A 27,218-nucleotide genomic window follows, 5' to 3' on the forward strand; every position below is an offset into this window, starting at 1 on the left:
CCATATAGCTATGTAATTTAAGGAAGAATATTAAATCTTAACCATAAATCACCTTCAATATTTTGCATGCCTGTGGGTATTGAATTTTACATCTGCAGCTAGGAAAAAAAGACAACCGTCTTGCTATTACTCAGCAGGATACAGATTCCTTTTTGTAAGTGGAATTCCAGACATTCCATCTGTTTCCCATAAAAGTACAAAATAGTTGGTCTTTAAGTAGATCAGTAATCGTACATTTAAAGAGTGTAGGTAGAAACCACATCCAGCCAAACCGTATAACATAGCAAAAAAGCTTTATTCCTTTATACAAAATTCATGCATATCAACCATTGCTTAAACAATGATATGATTTACATAATAGAAGATTAATATTTCCTGAGCAATAAAGAGACAAAACAAAGTTTTTAAAACCAATTCTACAAAATGATTAAATATAAGAGACAACTACCAAGATGGAAAAAAGGAATATCTGTCCTTTATTTCTTTTCACAGCCAGTCATCTCAAGGCGTAATAGCTACCTTGCAATGTCTCATCTGGTCATGCAAAAAACTTTTTTCACATGATTAGAGTCATGCATCTAATTTATTATGTGCACACAATGGGCACTTTCCTACTGTGAAAGCAAATCTCCATGTTACTATGGTAAAAGCAGCAACTAGATATGCAAAGAATAATTTGCATGAGAAAATGACTCTGTACACAGCCTATGTGCACTGTGCAGAGTTTACTGATGCCACAGTGTTTTGAAAATTTAGCCCTGGTTTCTATGACTTGACTTGGCAAGGCAGCACCTAAGCAAGCATACACAACTAAATACACATGTATAAACCTCATCTAGCAAAAATTTAAAAATCACATAGAAGTAAACTTCACAGATAGGACTATCATAATATTTCTGGCCACTTTTTAGTGTAGCTGGAGGAAGTTCATAGGTGTTACTGCCATAAAGAAAATGCAAAAAAGCATTCCTCTTACCAGAAAATTGCACTTTTATCCTAAAAACATGCGTTTTTGCTATGTTATAAAATCTCAGAAATGGTCTAGACATTTTGTTGAATTATTTTTTAAAACCATCTCACAGGTATAGGCCAGAATAATGAGTTACGTTAATTTTTTGCCACTTCCATAATTTCCAGTAATGCAAATTACAGGCCTCATTCTAAATAAACACAAAAAATCCCCCCTTAATACCTAAAAAAACCCTAACTCATAGATAGTTCTTTTAATTCACGTTACAAGCATGGACCTGCATGATCAGACATTTATGATACGAATTTAAGTAGTGGAGACAGACTGAAAATATCATAAAATATTAAATAAGTAGACTCCTCTTTTCATACCTCAATGCCCTTAAGCATGTGCACCTAATTATGACAAGGCCACTCAATTTACCCCTTGATGCAAGTATATAAGCAAGTATATAGTTAAAACATCTATGAAACTTCACCATCATAGAAGCATCTAAATACACAAATATTGACCTCATATTTTAAACAGAACTATTATGTTGGTTCTGGAGAGGGAAAAAAATGGAAACCAAAAGTGAGGAGATGGTTATGTCTAGCAATATTATTATATGTCTTTCATGTATGATATGGAAGAGAACTCAATAGCATGTCTGAAGTGAGACACTTTGAAATCCAATATGAATTCTGACACTTAATCACCTTTACTGTTTAGTCTACTTGTCACACTAACAAAACCCCCCTTATTGCAAGGTTTCCCATTTTATTAAAGATGGTTGTGCAGGTATATGCCAATAAAGCATAATCATTATTAAAGGATGCCAAAAGTTAGAGATAAGCTACTGACATTTTGGACACCCTAAGCCAAACTATCACCCTGCTGTTATAAACTATAATGTAAGAGTAACACATTTGTTATGTGTATGCATTCCACTTTCACAGAAAATAAGCCTAAGACATTTTCTACAATTTCATTTTTTATATGAACACTCCTGATAAATCTGTCAGAATGGAAAAATAAATAGGGTAACTCAAGATGAAAACTATTTCTAGCATTGTCTATATAGTAATAGTTTTAACAGTTCTTTGACCAATATTTCCTTTTCCAACAAACCCAGTAATCTTAAGTTTTAATTCTGAAAAAATAAAAATACATAAAACAGATACTGTACTGAGCTAAAGAAATCATTCCTTGTGTTCTCTCAGCCTAATTATTATACTTTGAATAGCTAGTTCCTTTTTCTTACAGCTTTACGCAACTTATGTGTTACTAATGTTCACACACTGAACACACCTTCTGGCTTTCCACAGCATTTTACCTTATTGATAACTTTACTAGTTAACAAAAGTAATTCAGAATCAAAGAAGAACAATGAAGAAGGAGAAGGATCTGGAGCACAAGTCTTGCTAGAGCTGCTGGGGGAGCTGGGCTCGTTTAGCCTGGAGGCTCAGGGGGACTTCACTGCTCCCTACAACTGCCCGAAAGAAGATTGCAGGCAGACGGGCATTCTGCCATGTAATGAGTGACAGGACAGAGGAAATGGCCTCAAGTTGCACCTCAGGAGGATTAGAGTGGATATTTCTGCTCTGAAAGGGTGGTCAGGCACTGGAGCAGGCTGCCCAGGGAAGTGGTTGAGTCATCACCCCTGGAGGTATTTAAATGATGTGTAGGTGTGGCACTTCAGGGACACAGCTTAGAGGTGGACTTGGCAGTGCTGGGTTGGACTCAACAACATTAAATATCTTTTCTAGATTAAATGATTCTATGTAAACTTTCTTAGTCAAAACCATACTATATGTGGCAGAAAAAAAAATTTAAAATTTATTTCCATTTATTTCAGAACTATGCTCAGAACCGTGTCACTAGGTTAAGTGAAAATATTTGTGATTAGAAAAATGTTTTGAACAACTTGTACACTATCAGTTCACTAGAGAAGTCTGAGATACAAGACCACTGTTTCTATTATCACCAGTTTCCTATTCCAGAATTCTTTGTTAAGGCTTCTGTACTAAAACACAAAATATCTACAAAAAGGAAGAAAAGTAATGTGTTAAAGAAGAATAATTCAATTTTGAATATTCTTCCTTAAATATGTATTCTGTTTTTTCTCTATCACATTACAAAAACATAACAAAGAATGTGGCTCTTGAACATTTATGATAAACTGTTCCAAAAGCAATAAATGTTATGGCTCATTACACAACTGCCTAGTTTACCTGTAAAGACTATCATGCATGTATATTCATATCTAAATAAAATGTTCAAAAGAAGCAATAATTCTGAATAACTAACTTAGAGAGTTGTACGAAAGTCTAAGAAGCAGTACAGTATCAGGATATTCTCCCTCCATGCAAAGAGATAGCCAAGATGATACTATTTTAAAATCTATGCCACAGGTAATATATTCCATTTGATTCATTCAAGATTTAGGACAGGAAATAAATGCTGAAAGAAATTACCACATAAATGACATTCCTTGAAACTAGATGGGCCTGAGAATGAAAGACTTCTTATTTTATCCAAGCTGTAATACCCATCCTGTACTCAAAATATAGAATAACAGTATTCTGCTCAAAATGAAAAGATATCTGTCTACTTTTTCAGAAGGTAAACTAGTAAAAACCAGTATAACAGACTTTTCAATTTTACTAATGGCAATCATGAGCCTAGATTATGACTAGCTTTAGCTGAGAACCTTAAACTGACTTGAGACTTCAGCATACTCCTTAAACATTTCAAGTACAAGCTAAGAAACTGAATGAGGGGCTTCATTAAATATGTTTGAGGCAAGCTGACAGCCAAGTACAAACAGCATTCAGAGAGAGCACTTGAATGCACATGCAGGACTAAGTGGATTTCATTTAGCTGGATGTAGCCCTTCTTGCAGTGTACACGTGTTTATAGAATATCAAGAGTTTCTAAAGTGACTGTTCTTGCAATGATTTAAGTTCCTATATGTATCTTATCTGACAGAGATGCAGTAATCAAACAGAATATGAATTATCAGATTATTCTAGGGGAAAAAAATCTTAGTTACCTAAAAAAAAATTAATATTGGACTTAAATTTTAACTTCTACAAGAAACCTCCTTCTCTGAATTTACCTGACACCTGCCTAACTGCATCTACAGTTAAAACCTTGTACACAGGCAATCTGTGAAGGATCTGGCAGCACACAGAATTTTGGGCAGAGTTCTCCTTTCTTAACAAAAAGAAATTCAAAAGGCTGAAAACATCCACCAGCTTCCAAAATTATGATCTTATAACTAACAGAAATAGAGCATTTCTTAAATTATTGTTGAATTATTTAAAGACTGCATTTTTGGAGGCAAAATTAATACTTAATAGTCCATGAAGCTGAAATACATGTTAATTGTCTTCAGGCATTTTGAGCTAGACAGCTATGCAAGAATGATTCAGAGTACATCCATACAATTTCACTTCAAATCTTGTGTACCTTCATTTTTTTTCTTTGTATTTTCTTGCAATTACAAATATCCAAAAATTGAATGCTTTTCTTCAGAGCAGAAAGCATTTGCAATTTTCAGCTGTGGCTGACCACTGGCTGCTATGCAGACAGACCAAACTCATTGCAGGGGGCATTCATTTCACTAAACTGTATTAATGATTAATTAGACTACTTCAAATGTTCTCCTACAGAGAATGCTTAGCTAGTTCAAGCCAGACAGATTGTTAAAATCACTAAATTCAAAATTTAACTTGCTATACCATAAATCCCTCAAAACCAGGATTTTCAGTCTTGCATATTATATTGTTCCTATACTATGTTACTTTATTAGCTTTTACATGCTTCTAAAATTTCTGTTGACATCAGCAGTTCTGTTGTATCAGAGAGCTGAAAGTCATTCCCATCTTTACCTTGTTTAGTTTGTTTCCTTTTGTCCAATCTCATTTAGACACCTTTAGAAGAAGAGTGTAGGCTTTTTTCAGGCAACAATTTTTCCCTTTTAGTGAAAAAAAAACAACCTAGTAAGGCTTAATGATACATGGAGATTAATTAAGACAACTTGACTGCTCTCTCTAGCTTTCACCAGAACATAAATAACATTTCTGCATGAGATTCTGGTATCCTGTACCAAAACTACACAACACTACTTATTTTCACTGTACTTAAATTTATATTTATTTGCAGTTAGCAAATCTGCACATGACCTGGCAGTTTATAGTTTCAAATACATAACTGGGAGGTAAACCACAGAAATGGTTTTAAATTGAGAAGATTAAGAACAAATTGAATTAGAAAGTGTTTGCTGCATGCTGTGTTCCAAAAACAAAATGAGAGAAAATTATTAATCAGAATTAAAATTGTACATTAAAATATGTTGTTCTCACAGTGCATTTTGTTTTCTGTTATCTGCCTGCTCAATGGAATTTATAAAAGTAAACTCCACATTCAAAAGTAGCTAAACATAAGAGGAACAGCTGTGATCTATATTGCCCTGCTTAACATGGTTAGTCCACTGATACACTCTGAAACTCAAAAAACCTACTACAAAAAATTGCAAACAGAATACAAACAGGAAGCCTGAGAGACAGTAGAGAAGGAAAAGCTGAAGGGTCAAGATCTCCATCCAAATACATAACCCAGTATGTGGAATTACTGTAACAGGTTCTACCAATATCTTAGATACCTACATAAAAGAAGCTTTTTACTTTTATTTAAAACTATTTTTTGTAATGGAATAGGTAAAGTTGAGAACAAATAAGAGTAAAGGTTGGAAATGGAATTAAATTTTTCAAGAAGCAATATGAAATTTTACAACACTTAAGCACATTTTTCCCTACAAAATATTACTTCCCATGGGTTTTGGTTGAGTTTTGGGTTTGTTTTTTGGGGTTTTTTTCCTCCTCTGTGGGATTACTGGGAGGTCAACTGTGAAAGTACAAGTAAGATTTGGCCTAATCATTTTCTATCTGGCAAAAATCCAGACAATAAGTCATGTAGTATAATATAATTAGTAGCTTGGAGTTGTTTTGTTGTATGTATTTGCTTATGAAGCAAGCTCAACAGTTTATCAAACTTTAACTGTAACACATCTCTACTGATTAACCAAGCTCTTTCCTTCCCACATTCTCAGCACCAATTACTGGTTTTACCCACTGTTTCCTGTGTTCTCAGATGATATCTGTCAAGCACAGAAACTACTCCCATGAAGGTCTTACCAAACCAAGGACTTACTCAAAGTTCTGAGTATCAAAACCAAGTAGTAACTTCAGCATTCAACATTAAAATTATTCTGCCAAACAGATCTCTACAGCCAGTCATACTACTCTGTGATTTCTCAAAATTTGTGGGATTATGGCAGGTCTTAATTGATGTAATCTTTTAAGAAAATGCACACAGAAGAGCCCTAATGAAGGTAATTATATAGCAAGAATTAATAACAATGCATAGAGTAGATACACATAGAGAAAATGTAGGTTTTATTTAAATGATCTACCTAATACTATCTTCAGAAAAGGTTTACAAAAATGAGAAAGAAATAGGATTCTTCAAAAGAGAAAAAGTCATTAAATGTCATATGTCATCCATCTGGTAGGTTGGAGATGACTCTTCTTTAACTCTATCAAAATGTATTCAATATGGTCATAGAAAGATTACCTCAGCATTTAACAGTCCTTAGTAATTCAAAATCCAGCTATTCAAATAAGAGCTTATTTTTATGTACCACCTTTGTTTCTAAAGGCCACTGAAGTGCTGCATGAAACTACCTAAATTGTCAGTTAGAAAAATTAGTCAATCAGCTACTGAAAAAGGCTTGCTGAAGGACAAGGGAAAAGAGGAAAAGGATCCCAACCAAACAACATACCAGAGCAGAAAAAAGAATTACCTTACACCAAACAGGACTTGAAGTAGGAATAATAAAATTAGCTGAGCTGGAATTGGTTCTGGCACTAGTGTTTATTTCTACAATGGTTAAATTCAATTCTGATATTTAAAGATTACAATTCCTATTATTTCAGTTTTGTCTCACTGTTTACACTGCCAGTTTCATGTCAAGAATGTAAAAGGAAATCCATCTGCTCTACTTGAAGAAAATCAACAAAACAGGGAAAACAGTTTTTATTCCAAAAGTACTTGTAAATTGAGAAGATAAGAATTTCAGTAACTTTTGAATGCAAAGATATGTCTTATAAATTTACTACCTTAAATATCTTGCACATTATCCCTCGGAGGTGGAAAGCAAGCAAATTTTACTTTCCATCCTATTAAAAGATCAGAAGTTATCTCTAATGTAGCAATTTTGTGGAATCACATTTTAATGTAGAAAAAAATAGTCCAGTAAAGCAAAAGACAATTAACTGTAGCCTAACACTGATGGCATAAGTTTTTGCTCTTGTTCTTTCCATGACACTGAATTTAAAAGAAAAATCTAAATCAAAATATTGCAGTTACATCATCAGCTTTGTCACTTGCCCACTGAAACCCTGGCCATGTTTTTTTGTGTCCACTACACCATTCATAACATATCCAGTTCTCTAAAATGCTTTGACTTCTGTAGTGCAACACCAGAAAAAAAAATTATGTAATAGACTATTTTTCTTTTGAGGCTTTTATTTTCCAACACAATTTTTCTGATTTTAAAAAGCATCAGTCGCTCACATAATCTTTATTTTTTTTGCCCAGTCTTGACACATATCACATGGAGAAAAATATCTGGTTTACCACTACAATCTGAAAAATTTGCATTTGGACTCTTGATTTAACAATTTCCAAAGCTTCCCAAATGAGCAGAATAATTGTACTGGGGGGGGGGGGGCACAAAACGAAATAAAACAAAACATTTAATTTCAGCTTACTTTCCTAGATTTTCCATAGTAGCTTAATCCCATAAAATCCTAAGTAAAGCCTGTTAGATATAAAAGAAAAGTGCAAAGCTCCCCATTTAAGGACTAGTTACAACTCATTAAAGTAGGGACACATATAATTTGAAGCATTAGAATGCATGCTGAAATATAATTAGTGGCTATGAATCAAACCAGGATGGATTGAACTAATTCCTGGAATGCTATTATGGAGAGTACCTTGCAGAGAAAGAATGATCCCTCTGTTTGCACAGCAACTAAATGGCTTCAATTTACTTTTAAAATTGACTCGAATTGGGATAAAGGTCCAGGATTTCAAAATGTGGCCTTCTAAATTTAATCAGCTTGAATTATGCCTGTTTCACACTGTGATACTTGCAACCTGGTTACAGGCAGCAGGGATAAGGCTGCACTCAGCTTATTTCACTGCTTAATTTATATGGTAATTACCACACCACGGCCAGAATGGAGAGCATCTGCCAAAACTGAAGGCCCCAGAATAATAAAACTGACATGTGCTGTGACATTGTTGAAGTGCTGACTAAGAAACTTCTTTTATCTCCTCTTGAAGCTATAAAATGGTATTCGTGTTATTACTAGCAGGGAATTTTAACAGCCCTGCACTGACAGCAATTATGTAACACATGCACAAAACAATAGAGTTTCACATCACTTAATAAATCCTTGAGCTCTCTTAGCTCCAGATCTCTCGCTGGCTGGATTTTATGGTCTGGTAGTTCTATCCGACCTTCAGAACACTGAAGTATACAAACCACAAAAGCACTCGAAAATTATTAGAAACAACTGGCTTTTCTCCCTGTTACAGCTATTTAATGAAGAGGGCATGATGCATCATGATGGAGGTTAATTAAAAGATTTGTCCACTCACTTTACTCTGTAGCTAAATGCTGTTATGAACCCCTGGTATAAAAACAAGCAAGATACAGATATTACTTCTCCTACTATGATCATCCTCTTATTAAGCAACACTTGTATTTAGGAAAAAAAAGGAAATTTCTTTAGCATGCAACAATAAAACAGATATAATCTAATTTGTCCTTATTCATTTTTATGAAAATAAAAACATGTCATTAAAATAAGGAATCTAAATCTGCGGCTGATTTTCCTGCTTACATTACTAATTCTGTTTCCAACAATATGCTTTAGCTTTTAGCTTACATATATTGCACCTGAAACTCCTAGTGACAGTACAAAAATTCTATAAAATAACTAAAACTATTGTACTATAAACATTTAAAAAGCAAACTGTCAGATAAGGAAGTACAGATAACTGCAAATAAAGAATACAAAAACAAGTTAAAAGGCCATTCTGTACTGGAACTTGTACTGCAGGACAGTGTTCACACTTCCCCAATCAGAGAGTGCTTGACAGGTGGATTGATTAAAAAGGGAGATATACTGTTACACTTATAAAGTAACTGAAATCACTAGGTAATAAGACAGAGACTGAAAAACCAATCAAAGTTACTCATACAGTAATTTCAAACACTGAAAATTCCATTTTTGTACGATTCAGGTGGAAAGGCATAACGTATTGTTTGCATAATGACTGTTGGCATGAATTCACCAGACATCCCTAATTTATCTCCATACTTCATACCTATAATATTTACAGGTTACAGTCTAAGTGTTTCACCCACAGAGTCTGAATAATGTATGCCTGGTTACTATTTCTAATCTTTCTCCACAAATAAGTGCATAGTCTCTATAACTATATAGTCCTATATAGTTACTAATTCTGTCATTTCTTGAATGAACATAATTCAAGTTTATTATTAGTTTTATATAAGTTCACAGACATACCTTTCTGAGAAGGACCACCATCACACTATACTTAAAATTTCTCTCACAAATATAGGTTACAATGCCTTCCTTTGCATACAATACCAAAAAGATCACCATTCTTTCGCTCCGTTACTAAATAAAAATTCTTAGCTGGTTATTGCTATCACTTTGAAGTCACTTACCTCACTATTGCTTTCTAGCTTTGTCTCAAAAAATACTAGCAATAAAATACTTGTTGGTACTTACAATTGGGTTTTATTTCCTCAATCAATAACCCTAAAAAAAAATAAGTACAAGATATTGTATATGAATGAAATTCTAACCATAAACAACTCTAATTACTTCCTCAATTACATACACCTGTTAAATATATAACAAATCAAAACACTGTAGCATTGTGTTATATTTATATGCAATTACACTGAGAAAGTAATATACATGGCTTCAACAAAAAAAGGCTCTGTAGACTGCTCCTCACAAACCAGAAGCTTCCAGCACACTCTTAATAGGCTTCTATTACATTTAAGCCAATAGCAGAGGACAGGCACAAAATGTTTGTTTCCTGCAGAATGAAGACTCCCTGCTGAGAGACACCACTCTTCCTTGATATTTCTTTGAAGGAAGGCTTTGATTTACAGAAAGAAAAGCAGCTAGGAAGAAAAAAAGAACTGCTTCAACCACATGCCCATGTTTGTAGAAGCAGTTATTCAGTTTTAATCTTCTTTTCCACTAACATCTCAAAAAGTGAAAGCATTCAGAACATTTAAATACTCTTCTTAGCAACAAATATTGTTTAGTGTTCAACATATATACATACCACAGTATAATTACATTTTGCATTGAGGCACTAGGGAAGATTAACGCAATCAAAAGAAAAATACACTGTTTAAAACAAAGAACATCAATAGTCCAGGCAGAAAAGACTATATGATACGAATAATGACTGGATTCCACCAGAATGGAATAGGGAGGTCTAAGCGTGTCAGAAAATTAAGACAACTACATAAAGAATAGGGAAATGTTCTTAAAAAACAGAGCAGTGATAGAGGACATACAATGGGAGATGATTTTGAGTATGGAAGTGTTTTTAATTTTGACTGGGTTTTGCATTTGGGAAATGTAACTAACTACACAATTGATTCACTCTTCAAATAATAATGAAGAGGCAGGGAAAGAGAACCTATGAAGATACAGCACAAATACTCTTGAAGGAATCATTTAGAAATGTGAAACCTCTTCTACAGAAGGAATTCAAATAAACCTAAACATAACTGACAGAATACAAAAATAAAAATGGGTCTTATTAAGAAGCATTTCTTACAAAGTCCAGTCAGTATCTTCTGTCTTCCAATGTCAACTTATTACAATGGACTTCCTTTTTTTGGTACTACCTGAATAGTTGAAAGTAAAGGTAAAACCCAATATAGAAAGCATTTCTCCATAAATAAGTTGTACAGAACTTATAAAAAGTGGTCATTACCATGCAGTATTATGTACCAATGTACACTTCTCAGAATCTCAAAGCAGAACAGTGCCAAAATGAAGAAATAAGGAGGTGAATCACACACAATATTCTGAGTTGGAAGGGACCCACAAGGATGACCAAGTGAACAGCTTGTACAGGGATCAAACCTGCACCCTTGCTGTTATTAGCACCCTGCTCTGAGGGGAAATCAAAACCAAAACCAAACCAGGCAGCATAAAAATGAGCCAAGGAGATGATCCTACAAACCTGCTTCTTTAAGAACTGCAGGACTCTGTTAAAGGATTTTTCACAAAGTATGTGGCCATGCTTCTTACAGGGACACAATCAATTTGTGTGATGACAACTACACTTGCCCTGCATAGCTACAAAAGTACATGCCCAGAAAGCCATTTCTAAGTCTCAGCCTAATTTCCCTTTTTATGAGGAGACACTTCAATGGCTAGGACATAAGCAAGTCTGAAAAAGTTTCATCACAGCCCTGAAAGAAAAATCATGGTGTTAGAAACCATTAATCTAGATCAATGATGAGACTGCCATCAAAAAAAGGAAGTTCCTAGTCCAACAATCTGTTCATGAATTTTGCATGAGAGATAAACCAGTGCTCAATATTCCACCCATCACCAGGCCAGAGAAATATGGTCCTGGCCTGTATTTGATGCTGGTTTGACCCTGAATACTTTGCTCCTTAATGAATATCGTAATAGCACCATGGGACAGATGATGTCCTTCCTCCTCTAAATCTTAGAAAAATATTTCTATGTAGGGTTAGGTCACTCTCTTGCCTGAAGCAAAATGGAGATAAAGCTACTGAGATGAAATTGTTTAGGTTGAGTAAGTGGGGGTGTTCTCTAAGCCAGGTTATGTCTCTGAAAGAAAAAAGGCAGAATTTTGATGGTGCCTGATAACACATTTTGTACCTATGGCTGCTTGGGTGTATTGGCATGCTCTGAGCATGTGTACCAAACACAGGCCATAGACAAAGGAATGCTCAGTCCAGCATCAAAAAACAGACTTAAGCATGAGACAAGCCACGAGGCGCCCAACCCTGCCAAACTGGCAACCAGTACAGATACTCAGTAGCAGAATGTCTGCATTTGCCTATTTTTTCCATCTAAAGTTTAAATGCCCTTAGCTCTAATGAGCGGGAATACTTTAAGTGCAGATTTTCTGGAAAGAGAACATCCTCCTAAGTATTTTTTGATACTGACCTGTGCTGTGCAGCACAACTAAAAAATATTATGTATAATGAGACTATTTAGATACATGAGAAAAAACTTCCAAAGCTTTTCTCCAACCAACTTTGTTTGACTCTGTAAACAAGATTACCCTGTTTCTGAAAATAAAGTTACTACATTCATGCTAGGAATACTGCTGTTTTCATCACAGGAAACTCCTTCTAGAAGCCAAAATTCTGTTGGAAATAGTTCAAGCTTTCAACTAAGTTTTGTCATAAAACTGTGATTATCAGATTTATCACAGTATGCTATCAGTTTGTTTTAAAACATTCATTGCAGTATCCCTCTTATCTATAAATTCAATGGGATTTTTATATTCTTGGGAATCACACTGAAAATAACATTTTGTTTACCACTACTGCCTTCCATAGATGAAAATACATAAAATATTATATAACTTAAACTGAAAAAAAAACAACATGCCAACAGCAATATTAAAAATATTTCTAGAAGTCACATATCAGTAGGACATTTAAGAAGGTTTTGGCCTAGGAACCCCATGTGGCTGTCAAATAGTTTGATGTAGTTTACAGGAGTATCTCCAACCTGCGCATCTGCTATGTGCTTTATGGGATGCTGTATGATTACACTTCCATCCTGGCCTAGTAAGCTAAAGTGTCTCAAGAATAAAACCAAAGCTCTGCTACAGAGTTTGTACATGGAGACATACAGGCACACACAGGTATAAGATAAATTTACAGCCAAAATTTTCTATGTTGACATTTATCACAGACTCAAAATCACACAGCCACCAACTATAAGATGGAGAGATTCATTTATATTCTACTTTTCAAAAGATTAAGATGCTCACTCACAAAGGATAAATTACACCTAAGTACACATTGCAGAAAGTCTCATCCACAGCAGTCCTGTTGTTTTTAATTTCTCATTTGAATGGGACATCCTGGGGACAAGTAGAAACAGCCTTCCCCAACAAAATTTGCAGAGAAACGGGCTTTTTCCTGACTATTTCACTTAGAGTACAGAGCGCAAGCAGGCCAACAAAAATAATTCCTCTTTCCTACAGAGATTAAGAACAGTCCTAACTTTCAGCAAGGAATGAGGAAGTCCTGCATTTGCCAGTAGAGATGTGTGACAACAGGTAAATACCTTCTCCTTGCCTCAGACGGACATGCACACTTCAATCATGAAAATTTTACAGTGTCAACACCTACTAACTGAGAATTTTAAGCATTACTTCAACATTACCACAGCTAGAAACCACAGTTATTGTACTGAAATGTGATGCTACATGTACAAACAGGGAAGAGATAGGAGAAATGAAAAGCTCAAATCAACTTGTTAAGTACATCCATACAAAAGGTACATGTACACAGTCAAGTACCTGGAAAACACCAAAACTCCAGTGCTTAATACGCTTGACTGTCTTTAACCAGGCAGCTTCAGGCACAAGCAGAGCAATGAGCAATTTTTTACAAATATAACCATTGGATGAAGGGCACCATCCTGCTTTGAAGGCATGTATTTATCTCAACCATGAACTAAGAATAACAGGTTGAAAGGGGAGTTTAGAAGGAATGAAAAAGAGCATTACGAGTAGATATATGGAACCCAGGTTGGAGATTATGAGAGAGGTCAGGAGGCAGAAAAATTGATGACATAGTAAAAAAAGTAATAGACAAATACAACAACACCGTTGAAGTCAGAGAGGACAGTAGTGTGACAAAGATATACTGAATAAGTAACACAACAGCACAGAAGCAAGTCAATTTTCATAGAGTCTTTCACTGTCTAAGAAAAAGCACATTTCCAATAATAATCTGTTTGATGATGTTAAATAAACAAAATTAAGAAAGCAGTGTAGTTACATTTAAGCCATGTTAGAGATGCAAAATGGGAGGAGATCAAACAATAAGTAGCACTACATGCATTTAGAGATGGGTGAGCAGTCAAAGATACTTTGTTATTTTATGATTGCAAACACCACAATATAGCAGAGTTGTAAACCAGCAGAGATGTTGTGTTAACTGGAAGTTACATTTTGGGAGAGGGAGGATCAGTACATTGAATTGACAGAAAATTTGATCATTCTTATCTAGAAATCCATTATATTTAAAACAGGTCCCATTATAGCTATCAAATTCCAGCAATTATTTCTCATATCCAGAATCAACTATAACTAATACTTATGATGCAACTGGCAGTATTATCACCATCATATGGATGCAGTTCAACTTAATAGTAATTTACATAAATATTATCTTTATTTTCCATATAAACTAGAAGCATTTTTAAGGGCTTAACTGATAAATATTTTAATATAATTTAGTTTTTAAAAATCAACATGTGTACAAAAATTATTTAGTTTTATTGAATCTTAATGCAACATGTAGTTTTAAACTATTTTTTACAAATCCTTTAAGCAGCTTCACTTATCCACTTCATTCTTATCCACAGTACAGTGGAAAACAAGCAATACACAGTAAATTTATTTAAATAATGAGTGAAATGTTTTATTTATTTAAATAATGAGTGAAACATTCCTTATTTATTTATTTATTTAAATAATGAGTGAAACATTTTGTCAATCTACTATTAATTTAAATTTTATTGCTCTCTTCTAGTGTGTAGTAGCTGTTAAATGAAGAAAATAAGATTTTCACACTGATATTTTCCCAGGTGGAAATGCTACCACATTTCACTCTGAAACAACTCTGTACAATCACATAATTAGAATGAAGTCTTGTAAAACCTGAATAAACAAGATTTGCTTGAAGTTCGACAAGCAACTTTAGTACCTGGTTGATACTTTTTGAAGAAATAACATAGAGAGTGGCATATCTCAACTTTATTTAGAGTGCATATTAGAGTGCACTTTATTTAGAGTGTATATTGCACCTTTTATTTGGTGCAATGTCTTATGAAAATGTTCTATTAAGCAATTTCTGCTTTTATGGACAAAAACATGCTTATTTAGAAACCAGACACCACATGATACCATATGAATTAATATAAAGACATTTGCTATTTATCTACTATAGTCTACAATGACTACGCACAGAATAGTTAAAATATGGATGGGTTTCTGTGATCAAAAGTGTTAGTTGTTAATTTCTGGAGAGACACAACAACATATTACAGTATCGTCTGGTTGATAAATTACTTTCCAGATATGTGGTAGGTCTTTATGTTACTCTCTTCTTCCCTTTAGAAGGAAAGAAAGGATCTACGACCGTGGTCAGGAAGAAATTATTCTTCTTTTCTGGAAGCTGCCTAATACAGACTCAGGATCAGGTACACCGAATTCATTCAGTACCAGGGCTAAAACTAGAACAAGACTATGTGTAACAAACCCCATCATCACTCTGATGAACAGTAAATGATGTAAGACCTTCTCCAGGACCAAGCAATAATTAATTTTATTCTGAGATTTTCCCACAGATATACTTTATTTTGCATCAAAATGATAAGAACCATGCTTTATGGAATAAGCTCCTACAGGTAACCAAAGCTCCTGAAAGCATCATCACATTTATTATTTTTGTTCTTCATCATCCTCCCCAGTTCCAAACCTTTCTGCAAATTTTAGCAATTCCAACAACCAAACGTATATTTTCCTAATACTACTTTACATTAAAAAAATACCCTTAATTATTAGCAATCACACAATGCATTTGGCCATGAGATTGCATGTACTTGGAAAAAAATGATTCCTAGAGGTGTACAGACATCTGATAAATTTAAATTTAAAACTAGGGTAACTATATCTAGCTTCTGCTTTAAAAGCACCCACTAGAAGTAAGAGGACACCTTTTTTTCAAGTAGGTATCAGTATCAGTGCCAAGTAGGTAATTAGCATCTATAATTATGTGTGTGCATACACGCTATTACATGCATATATATTCAATATGCATTCAAAGTATTTCTGATTTCATATATTTAACCAAAACCAAAAAGAAATGTGTAGGTAGACTAATGGCAGGAATTAATCAGCTTCCAGTGTAATACATTAGAAATCCACACAATTAGAGGCAGCAAAGGTGAAGCTATCTTACATAATGGTTTGCTTTGATGTGCATTTAAATCTACTGTCTGCCATGAAGAAATTCAACACATCATCAAACGTGCCACTGGATTATCACAAATGGCCAAGCCGACAAAGCCACAATTGAAAAATAACTACATTTATTATTCTTTCTATATAAAATTCTTTTCATTAATGCTCAGCAACACGCATTTGGCAGCTGAACTGGGTATTTTTTTGAAGCAGCAGTTAACAATGCAATCCACAAAACAAAGATAAGCTCAGTGGTTTCCAGGAAACTGAAAGATGAAAGAATGCGGAGAGAGTCAGACATGGTTTCAAATGAAGAACAAGTGAACTAAGGTCAAACTGAAACCTAAAAGAAATTCAGCAAGGGCCCAGATACCACGGTACAGATACATTTCAGTTGGACTGAAATTTCACAATGCATTTCAACAATGGGTTCTTTGGTATATAAATTCACTAGGGACAATTTTTTTTAAAGTAAAGGAGGAACTCAGATTCCAAAGCCCTTAGTTTCACTAATTCAAGTGTAATATTTAGTAGATTCTTTGTGTTTATATCAAATGTAAATTAGATTAAATTTTTATCTTCTGGCTTTGTTTCGTGAGTTTACTCGCAGACTTAGCTGAGACCATGAAGTCTTACAGCATAAATGAGGTTAACTGTAGTGGAGGAATCCATAAATGTTATCATTTCAGAAGCCAGCACCTACCAAATAGCCTCCTCCAGAAATATGAATAATTCCCCTTGAAGAGAAGGTCATTACCATTATACAAATAAATTTAAATAATCCATTTTACAGTAGTAAAAAAATACAGCATTCTACCATACACACCAAAAAAAGCTAATAGATTTACCTATATATCTACTGCAAGCAAAGTCCTAACACACAGAGGTAAATTCTGTTTAGATAAATTAGATAAACTATTCAAAATTTCCACCTAGGAAGGGAAAACCAAAAATATTTTGTCAAAAGGACCTTTCAAAATACATTTTAATGTAAGTTCTCTCAGATACTATGTTTGTAAAATACTGTATTTTACAACCATCGAGTATAACCATGCATTCAGAAATCACACTCCTAACTTGTGGCAAATCACCTCCTCTACTCAGAGCAGAGAATTTGTTTATAATTTTACATAGCAAATTACAGGGGTCTAGGAAAGAGTAAAGGAGAAATTGAAATGCAATGTGAATTTTAAAAACATGGATTTTAAATGCACAATTTAAAAAAAGAAAAATATCAGTGCTAAAACCTGCACACGTGGACTCTTGCCACAAGTGAAAGGTAAATCTCTCAGAACCTGCATTTTATAAAGCAGAAATGACAACTTTACTACCAGTCAAAATATCACCTAGAACCATGCCTAGGCATTCCTCTTCTGACATACAGTGAAGAGTGCCACCTATTGAATAAAAACCAGTATTTCTAGAAATCATAAATTATTCTGGAAACATGCAGTCTATAGACTCCCTTCCTCAACCCAAGCTTTCAGCTTCGTTTTTCATCATGCAGTATCTTGGCAGAGACCAGATTTGCCAAAATATTACTTTGGTATAGAAACAAGGTCCCAACAAAACTGCACATAAGTTATCTGATCTAAGAGGGAAAAAATTCATTTATGTGTGTTTTGTTAAAAAGAGAAAAAAAGCACTCTTTTTTAAAGGCAGCTCTTTTTTCACTCAAGAAAGTGCATCCTTTCTATATATTTAACTTTACTGTGAGAAGGAAAACCCTACTTGCATTCAGACCTGAACACTTCTTTACCCTCACTGACAACTGAAGTATCTCACAGAGGACCTTCTACTCACATATTTGACATCCTCATGCCATGATCTCAGTCATGCTACAGAGCAGCAATGACCAGAAGACAGTGTGTCCCCTAAATAAGCCCTGCCAGGTGCTGCAATGCAGACAGCAATGCTACACATTGGTGCAGGTGACATTCTGTATTTTTAAACAGTGTAAACTGGCATTACAGTCTATCAATTTAGAGTTTTAAATACACACAATCCAGTCAAGGAAAAATGGGTGGTACATTGCAAGAGTCTGCATGTAATCTGATACCAAACAAAACTGCTATAACCCAAACAAGTTTTGGAACTGACCCATTTATAAACAAAATATTTGAATGAGTCAGCAGACCACTGCATTTCCCAGGCCTGCTGTAGACTATCATACAATCCCCAGACACACTTCCTCAGATTGTGCTTGCCTCATGAGTAAGGTCAGTAGTGACAAAATGTGATATAAAGGTCAATGAGCAGAAAAATATTACAATATGCAGACTTACTTTATCTGATTACCCATTAACCTACTCAACATACTAAAGCTCACAGATTTCCCCTATTTATCTGTCTCTCTTTTTTAACTGTTTAATAAAACATAATAGTGCACTAAAAAAGAAGTTCTACTATTGTTTTGGAACTGTGAATAAATAAGAATTAAATATGCTTCCTTACTGTAGTCACACACACCCAAGTGAACAGCCTCTAAAACAATCACTGTTTCCTTGTCCAAAGTCTTTGTTCCCATATTCAGGTATACTCCAGCACTGCCAGAATAAACCTTGCTTATGTTGAGTGGCTGGAGCTGTTGCAACTGCAGCAAAGGTGCTGTAAGTAATTGAGATTATACCACTGTGGTTATGCTGCCACCTGAATCACAAAGCTTTTGATCTGCACTGGAGATCCCTTTTTTGAGTGTGATAAAAGATAACAGGAACAATACTCTTCCTAACTCCAATTATTGTGGAGAGTAAGCCTACTGCTGAATAAAGACCTCCAAGAGAAAAAGGTAGGCTACATGGATCTTTGGTCAGTCACAACAAACTGAGATATTTATGTTCTTCTTACTAAGTGAAAAACTGTAAAATCAGCTTCACACAGGAAACAAATTTCTACAATGCACAGACATAAAAATGCTATTTTTCTTTCAATTTAGTGATAATAAAGAAAGATTACCACAATAACTTAGTGTATACAATATTCTCATCAGACTTGGTCCTTCAAAGAACACTGAAGTACATGAGCCATTAAAATTCCTTTAAGGATGCATTTATATATTATTGTTTATGCTATGCATCTCTGAGGAAGAAAAGAGGAAGATAATGTCTTTGACTTTGAAGTATCCTATAATAAAAGTATGCATTACAACTGAAAAAAAAGATTTCTCAGACTAACAATAATCACTTGGGGCTTTTGCCTGCATATTTCTTTGGGAATTCCTTCAGAAATTTACATAAGGTTTAAAAACTTGATTTTATTTAATGACACAAGTAATGATAAATTCCAAAGTTCTCAGAATAAGGGAAGAAAAATATGAAAAAATAGGAAACTTACAAGACTTCTTGCTAGGGATTCCAGCTGATAATCTATTTCTTTCAAACGATTCTGTTGATCACGTTTTTCCTTATTGTCCCGCAGAACCCTCTCACCTGGAATTGTTTCTAGGCTTCTGCTAGCATAAACCAGAGGCTCCTAAGAAAATAATTGATAGAAGTTAACCATGTAACTTTATATTGCTTCATAGACAGATGAGTGTTCTGATTTCTACTAAGAAAATAGTGAAATGCTTAGAATAACACATCAATGTCAAATTCTGCAAATGAATAGTTTTCATTATGTATATTTTCAAATACAATAGCTAAATATCAGGCAAAACATATTTCAACAAAAGAATTCTTACCCTTTGCATTTTAAGAGGAATTTCTTAGTCTCCAGATCTAACACCTGGATACTTAATTTCTACTACAACAATAAAAGCACTCTGAGAATAGGGGTGACTGAATGACTGGTTCAAAGTTTGATCCTCTTAACCATACTGAGATCAGAATTAAGCCAGAAGGAAAAGGAAAAAAAATGAGCCAAAAATGACAACATCTTTTGTTTACTAGATATCATGGTAAACAAGGAAAAACCCTCTCTCTGTAAGTTGGAGTTAATTGCCCAACCTTTATTAAAGATTTGGGTTACACATTCTCACATCCTTCGATAGGTTTGGACTAGATTCTGAAGTTTCTATCAGTCCCAAATACAGTCAAGTTTCAGTACTTACACATAATTCAGTTCATTGGGAATGAAAAGTATTGGCAAAAGTGCAAAGTTATGTTGTAATCAGAAAAAAACCCAGAGCTTTCTCTAGCAAACCATAGATTCTATAGAAAAATCCAACAGTGGCAAAGGTAAAAAGCCTAAGCAAAACACCTTCCCCTAACTTGATAATCAATTCAACCCAAAGGGACACGAGCACCCATAGAATAAAAAAGTACTCCATTCTTACTTTCAGAAGCAGCTAGAGAAATTTTAATAGACACACAAGGAAAATAATTCCAAGTAGCATAACTAATTGGAAAGAAAACAACCTTCACAATTCAACATTCAACAGTAAATTCCTCAGCTGCAATACACAAAAAACTGTATCTGTAAACAACTTTTTCTAAACATCAAGCAAATCTATGAGTTCTGACATTCAAATCAAAATATTAGTTGCTTGAAAATAAACTTATTTTAATACAGTAAAATTTTTAATATATATTTACAATCAGTAATAGTTGGCAGTACCACAATGACAGCAAACTTTCCTGTAACAATCATTATTTTCTGCTTCATTCTGTATTGCTTTCAAAATTATTCATAATAATCTATTTGATATTTGACCACTCTGGAGCATTAAGTGGCTGCTTTCTTATAAGTAGTTCTTACAGCCTCACTTCTCTCATCCCTGAATAGTAACTGATAGAAACTCACACAATATGAGTAAAGTCAAGGCCTTTCCCCACTTACTAATTTTTTAACATTCTTCTCAAGATATCATGAAATAAATGCATAAAGTATTATATCAAGGAAAACATTTTATTGCCCATGTTTCACACACTTCAGAATGTGTTCTGTTTCAATTATATAGCACATGTACATAGTAGAGAAGTCCATTTAAGATTACTTTGGCTTTCATATTTTTAGATCTGTAGAAAATAAAACTGTTAAACATTTTACACAAGGGAAAATTTGAATACTAAGCAAGAGCCAAAGCTGTAACAAACATAATGCCAAAGAGAAATCTGAAGTATTTGAAATATCTGTAATTATTTGTTGCGCTCCCTCTCCTCCAAATTTTATAAATAAATAATAACAAAATCCCACCTAATGAAGCATATTAGGGTCATACAATCATCTTGAGGCATAAAACTGGCTGATCACTTTATTAACCTGCTTCTAACCATGCTCTGAAACAGATACCATCTATGAAATTCATCTGTTTTGGAAAAGCATAGGCATATAGCATAGGCTATCAAGGACTTCATAATTGAAAAATTAAGGGTATCTTCTGAATTTTGAGTAGTTATCTAATCTTAAACTGCTAACTGTAGACCACTTCTATAATAGAAAAAGGGAATATTTTCCTGACCAAAAAAAACCCAATCAGCTATCAAAGAACTCTTCATGGTGATACACATTAATTATCTTTTAAGACAATCCAGCCTACAGATATTATTGTTTCTTTAAACACCATGTTCATTTGCTTTAGTTTTCAGGTAGTTTTTCAGTTTTTCAAGCTGGTAACTGTACTCATCACACACAGTCTAACACTCCATATTCTTCAGCCTATCATTTTCCTGTTTCTTTTAGGATTAAATTCAACTTAATTTATTCTTCCCCAAAAATATTAAGTAAGACAGAAACATTTTTAAATATTTAGTTGATTTGGCACCAGAGCAAAGAAACATTTCTGAGAGAAATACAGTTCTGATGAGAAACATTTCCATGTAAAAGAGAACATTAGTCATGGAAGAGCATTCTTAATCCCACTGGACCACTTGCACAAAAAGATGAACATGTCTGCTCCTCTGTTACAACTCAGCTACGGTATTGCAGGATAACTGAAGCCCATTATTAAAGATTTCAGAGTGACAGAATAGTTCCTGTATCCTGGCAAAGTGTCCATCAGTGGCAAAAAGGACATCTCCCACTGAGGCAACAGTGATTAAGTGTCTGCATTTTGGAAGCTACATCTAACACAATGATTGGAAGAAAAGAATGTGCAGCTTCATCATATCCAACTTTAAGCTAATTCTAAATTAAAATCATAGAACTACAATGTCTGAAAGCTTTTTTCATGCTGCAAAACAAAATTGAAGGGAACTGCTTTTCACTAATGAAAGGTAACAAGGAATTAGCTACCTGGTTTTGGTTGTTAGGTTTAATATTATTCAAAAAGATAATACATTACTCTTTGAGTAGCATACACCTAAATGCAGATTTCTGTCCAAATACTTCTGGGCTATTACGTGAAAGGAAGCAACAACAATACCTTGGACAAACATTTCCAGACAGAGCATTCATTATCACAGGCAAGTCACATTAACCTCAAGGTGATGTCTTACAACACTGAACACAAGATCAGGCAATCACTGGGAAGCTCAGGGTAACAACTGCAGTGGTTATGTGATTACCAGCAAGAGGGAGGTGCTTTTTCACACATTAGATCCCAGCTGGTAAATGATCAACATGAAAATGTGACTCCTCTGGAACTGAGCTACAGAAAATACTGCTAGAGGTAAAACAAAACCTCATGTTCAGAAAGAAGCCAATAAAAATGACATTCAAGTGCCCTTACAAAAGGAGAAAAAACCAAACCCACAGGTATTTTAGCATCTTAAAGGGATGTTTCTCATACACTGGTAACCGAAAACAGTTTTGTGAATGAACATTTTTACACATATTCTCTGATACATCAGTTCTGGCCATAAGAGGAAAACATTGCAGAAGTATATAAGCTTTGCGCAAATAAACGAAAAATAAGAATCAGGGGTTTTGGTTTTAAACCCCATTATAGTAGAGGCAACAGTACTAGGGCATGGGATAAATTGTAGTCTTCTAAGCACAAAAGTCAAACAATCACTTCTCAAGGCTGAGACCTTGATTCTTAATCTTCAAATCTCAATATTACTGGCAAGGCAAAAAGACAAAGGCCATTAAAAACAAGGGACATACAATTTCAATCCATCTCCTACAGTCTTTAACATTACTTATCAGTCATTGCCTTATCCTTCAGATCATAAGTGAACAGGCACTTTTGGTATCCTGAGATAAGAAGAAACCTAATTTTAATTCCCAAAGGTAAACTATCATGGATATTTTGTTTCTATGCTGAAAAATACCACCCTCATGCAGATAAAAATGTATGAGTTACCATTTTCTGTACCTTGGAAGTGTGGAATCAAAAACTCTTAAAAACAAGTCAGTTCTTGAATTACCTATGACTCAAAATAACAACAAATTATTTTTCCATTGTTTTCTACAGCTAAAATTTCTCACTTCACTCCTTAACACATAGACTTGATGAATAAATAGAGGATCCTAAAGAAAAATGCAAAAGATACAAATACAGATGTACACAGTATTGATCTCAAAACACACTTCAAATAAAATATCAAGTAAAATAAAACAGATCTGTAACCTACCTGATATATCTGGTTTGGACATTTTGAGCTAGAGCTGGAAAGAGCAGGAAACTCCCCATCAGAGAGCAGCAGGTGAAGCTTATTGTCTATCTCATTCAGAAGATGAAATTCCATCAATTCAGGTGTGTACCCTTCTCCTGGTGCCTGCCAGATAGGTACATTCTCCTGATGGAGGCACAGAAAATACTTAAGCTTCATTTGCAAAGGAAACAGACTTCAAGGGCAGTTGCATACCAAGTGTATTTATTATTCCCATAAACCATACTTAATAATAAAATTTACATTTTCATCCATCTCAGTACACAGCTAAAATCTCCCAAATATTCATGTTCCTAGCACACTCAAGAGCAGCTATGGACAGAACAAGTAGAGACATTCATACATTCATTACTTTTAAATATAACCAAGGAGCAACTTAAATGGACAACCACTTTCCATCTGATAAAGGAATCAAAAAGTGAGAAAGACTAACCAAAACTTGGTTTGGAATGAAACTGCAGAGGTTGATACTACAGCAGAAACCACCTGGAGCCAAATCTCAAATGGAGGGTTTAAGATGTAATGTGATGTTTGCAAGGTACCACCAAAGAAGAAAACAAGGCATTCACAGGAAATGAAAGGAACTGCTCTGAGGTCAGCAGCTGCCATCCTTCTAGAGCCCCTATGTGTTATCACAGAAACCCTGGGAGAGACACAAAGCAGAGAGTTCTTTTGCTGATCATGATTTACATGACTTGTTCCTCTTGATAGCAGTTAACACCTGAATAACACACATGAATATATACTCCTAGTACATACAGCTGCATATTGTGAGTGAGCTGGGCCACTTGAGCCAATACCCACAGACAGATGCAGGCTCCCCACAGCAGCTGGGCACTCCCTGCCTCCACTCAGGGAAGCAAGTCTGTACAACCCACCCACTGGGTATCAGAGCAGCAGATTGCATCTCTGCGTCCTGACCACAGCAGAATGAAGCAGTAGATAGGAGCTTAGAAGAGGAAGGATCTGTGGAAGGACATCAGTGTATTGCTGGTTTCCTTTCTTTTTCCTACCAGAACAGGACCTTGCCCTAAGACTCCAACATCTATATTGCAAGAAATCCATGTCCACCATTTGTCTCCAGCTTCCAAATTAGTCCTCTGGCTATTCAAGCAGTTGCATCCATACAAGAGGAGGAAATATCAGCTTCCAATTACAATGCCACTGCTATGAGGTCATTTGTGGTTCATCCCCATTACCCTAAAGCATATTAGTTGCAAAAAGAAAAAAGAAGCATACCCCAAAGACCTGTCATAAATTATCTTCATTATAAATGAAAAAAAAAAAAAAAGAAAGAAAAAAAGAGAGTCGAGAGTAATCTTGTTTGTGAAACAAAATCAGTTCTAATGCTTTCTCATACAAGTTTGATGAGAGACAACTAATGAGCCTGACCAGACCTGAGCTGACTCCAATATAGTCACTCACAAATGTCTCAGACGCTTGCCAGCTTTTGGAAACATCTGTTCAGGTGAGACAGTGACCACAAAAACATAAGTATCCAGCATGGTACTACATTTGTGTCATGTTAACCACCTCCTAATCAGAGAATGAAAATCACAGAGCAAAAACACAGAAATGAGTCTACAGGAGTCTGGTAAGGTGTAACTGAGGTCATTAGCTACAGCTCAGGGTCTGTATCCCATACTCCAAATATCCAAATTACCCCAGCAGTCATTTTACTCCATGATGAAATGGACTCACACATTCTCTTTTGTATTTTCATTATAGCTTTGCTTGGAAAATAAGCTTCTGTCCTGTCAATGTTTCCTGTGTGTTAACTCAGAACAATAACTTTTATAACAGCACAGTCAGTGCTTTCTGTGGAACATCTGAAACAATTATAACCCTGCAGCTTCAGCTTTTACAATTAAATTAGCATGAATATGTGTACTTCTAAAATATTTTAAACACTCATAAAACATTCTTTCAAAAAGTGAGAGGTGCCGTTTGGATATTTGGCATATATAGCAGTACAAGTCAACTGAGGTTATCTAATTCACATTACACCATACAAAGGAATTCATACAACATAACCAGATCTGCCTTGATTGACAGACTCCAAAACATTACTCCAGCCAATGTGATTGCACAGCTTTTTAAAAGTCAGAATAAATAAGATGAAAGAGGTCACTAACTGGATAGTTACCTGGGTCAGCTTGAAGTTGTCTAGATTACTCATTAGCTGATAATTTCTTCATAATTTTTGTTATTAAGTAGCCCCAGGAAATGCCTCACCCGTAAAAAAAATTCAAATGTGGGAGAGGAAGAATCCATCACTAGACTAGACAGGTCTAAGTTACTATTATCCTTTCTTTCTAAGGTACTATCCTATCCTTTCACCCTAATTTGAGAGGGGAGTTAAGAGGTTTTTCTCTAAAGAAATGATCTAATACAGACTAGAGTAACCACAAATTGCCATTCTTGTCCATGGTATCAAGAATATACAGCAACACACATGTCCTGTAAGATGATCTACTTCATATCTAATATTAACAGTGAAATCTCTGTAGATACACGACAACATGATAGTGACATGTGCCAAATACAAAATGGGGACAAATGTTACACTTTTCCATTGTCTTGATGCCTTGAGAATTGAAGCAAAAAAAAGTACATACTGTTAGTTGGAATTTGCATTAGCTACTCTGTATAAATGCCTCTCAATTCTATGACAGACACTAGCTTAAAGAGAAAGAAAACCTGGTAACTACACGTTTTGAGAGAATGCTTTTCCAATCAATAAAAGAAATTATTTTTTAAAAGCCATTATTCCCTATTCAGAAGGCTATGTTTACTAACAGAAGGTAGTTTAAAACATCTTCAGATCTTTAAATGATGACATTTATCAAACTGAAGACCATCTCCTAGAAACAGTGATTGATGGGACAATCAAATACTCTTTGTTACTCTCCATGAGGATGATTTTTATTCACTTCAGCTCCTGCTATTTACTGAAGTATGCAGACTGTGCACTGTTTAACAATTTTATGTTAAAGCATAGATATCTAATGTTTAAGCAGACTTTATGTACTTTTAAGACAGATGGAATTGGAAGCCACAAAAAGACGTCACATTATCTTTCTAAAGGGACACAGAAGCTTCATAAATGTGTATTTCCCCAACTATTGCATTTTGAAGTCCACTTATCAGTTGTCAAAAAATTGTTGTTGAGAGGTTTTTGCAAGTAGTTGCTGGCCTTCCTCCCTGAGACCACAGCACTAACCATTCAGTTAGTGCTAACTAACCATTCAGTTAGCACTAACCATTGATACTCCACAACTTCACATTTCATGAAAAAAAAAAAAAAAAGGTAATGTTCTAAGGTTCCCTCCTCCTGTGCCTAACTTTTCTTTTAGGTTCTGATGTTAGTAAAATTAACAAAAAAA

At 34.7% G+C, this 27,218-nt stretch overlaps 1 protein-coding gene across 6 annotated transcripts in view; it reads right to left on the bottom strand.

Annotated features, from left to right (window-relative positions):
* The window catches only part of FSIP1 (fibrous sheath interacting protein 1), a 70,598-nt gene that overhangs the window by 32,955 nt on the left and 10,425 nt on the right, over positions 1-27,218 (bottom strand). For all 6 annotated transcript variants that reach the window (XM_064715296.1, XM_064715298.1, XM_064715294.1 and 3 more), the window contains 2 exons: positions 23,794-23,958; positions 19,673-19,810 (listed from right to left, as the gene is read on the bottom strand). In XM_064715296.1, coding sequence (XP_064571366.1) covers positions 19,673-19,810; positions 23,794-23,958 — 303 coding nt within the window. The remainder of the gene's footprint in view (positions 1-19,672; positions 19,811-23,793; positions 23,959-27,218) is intronic.

This window comes from Zonotrichia leucophrys, chromosome 5, assembly GCF_028769735.1.
Source record: "Zonotrichia leucophrys gambelii isolate GWCS_2022_RI chromosome 5, RI_Zleu_2.0, whole genome shotgun sequence".
Taxonomy (NCBI): domain Eukaryota; kingdom Metazoa; phylum Chordata; class Aves; order Passeriformes; family Passerellidae; genus Zonotrichia; species Zonotrichia leucophrys.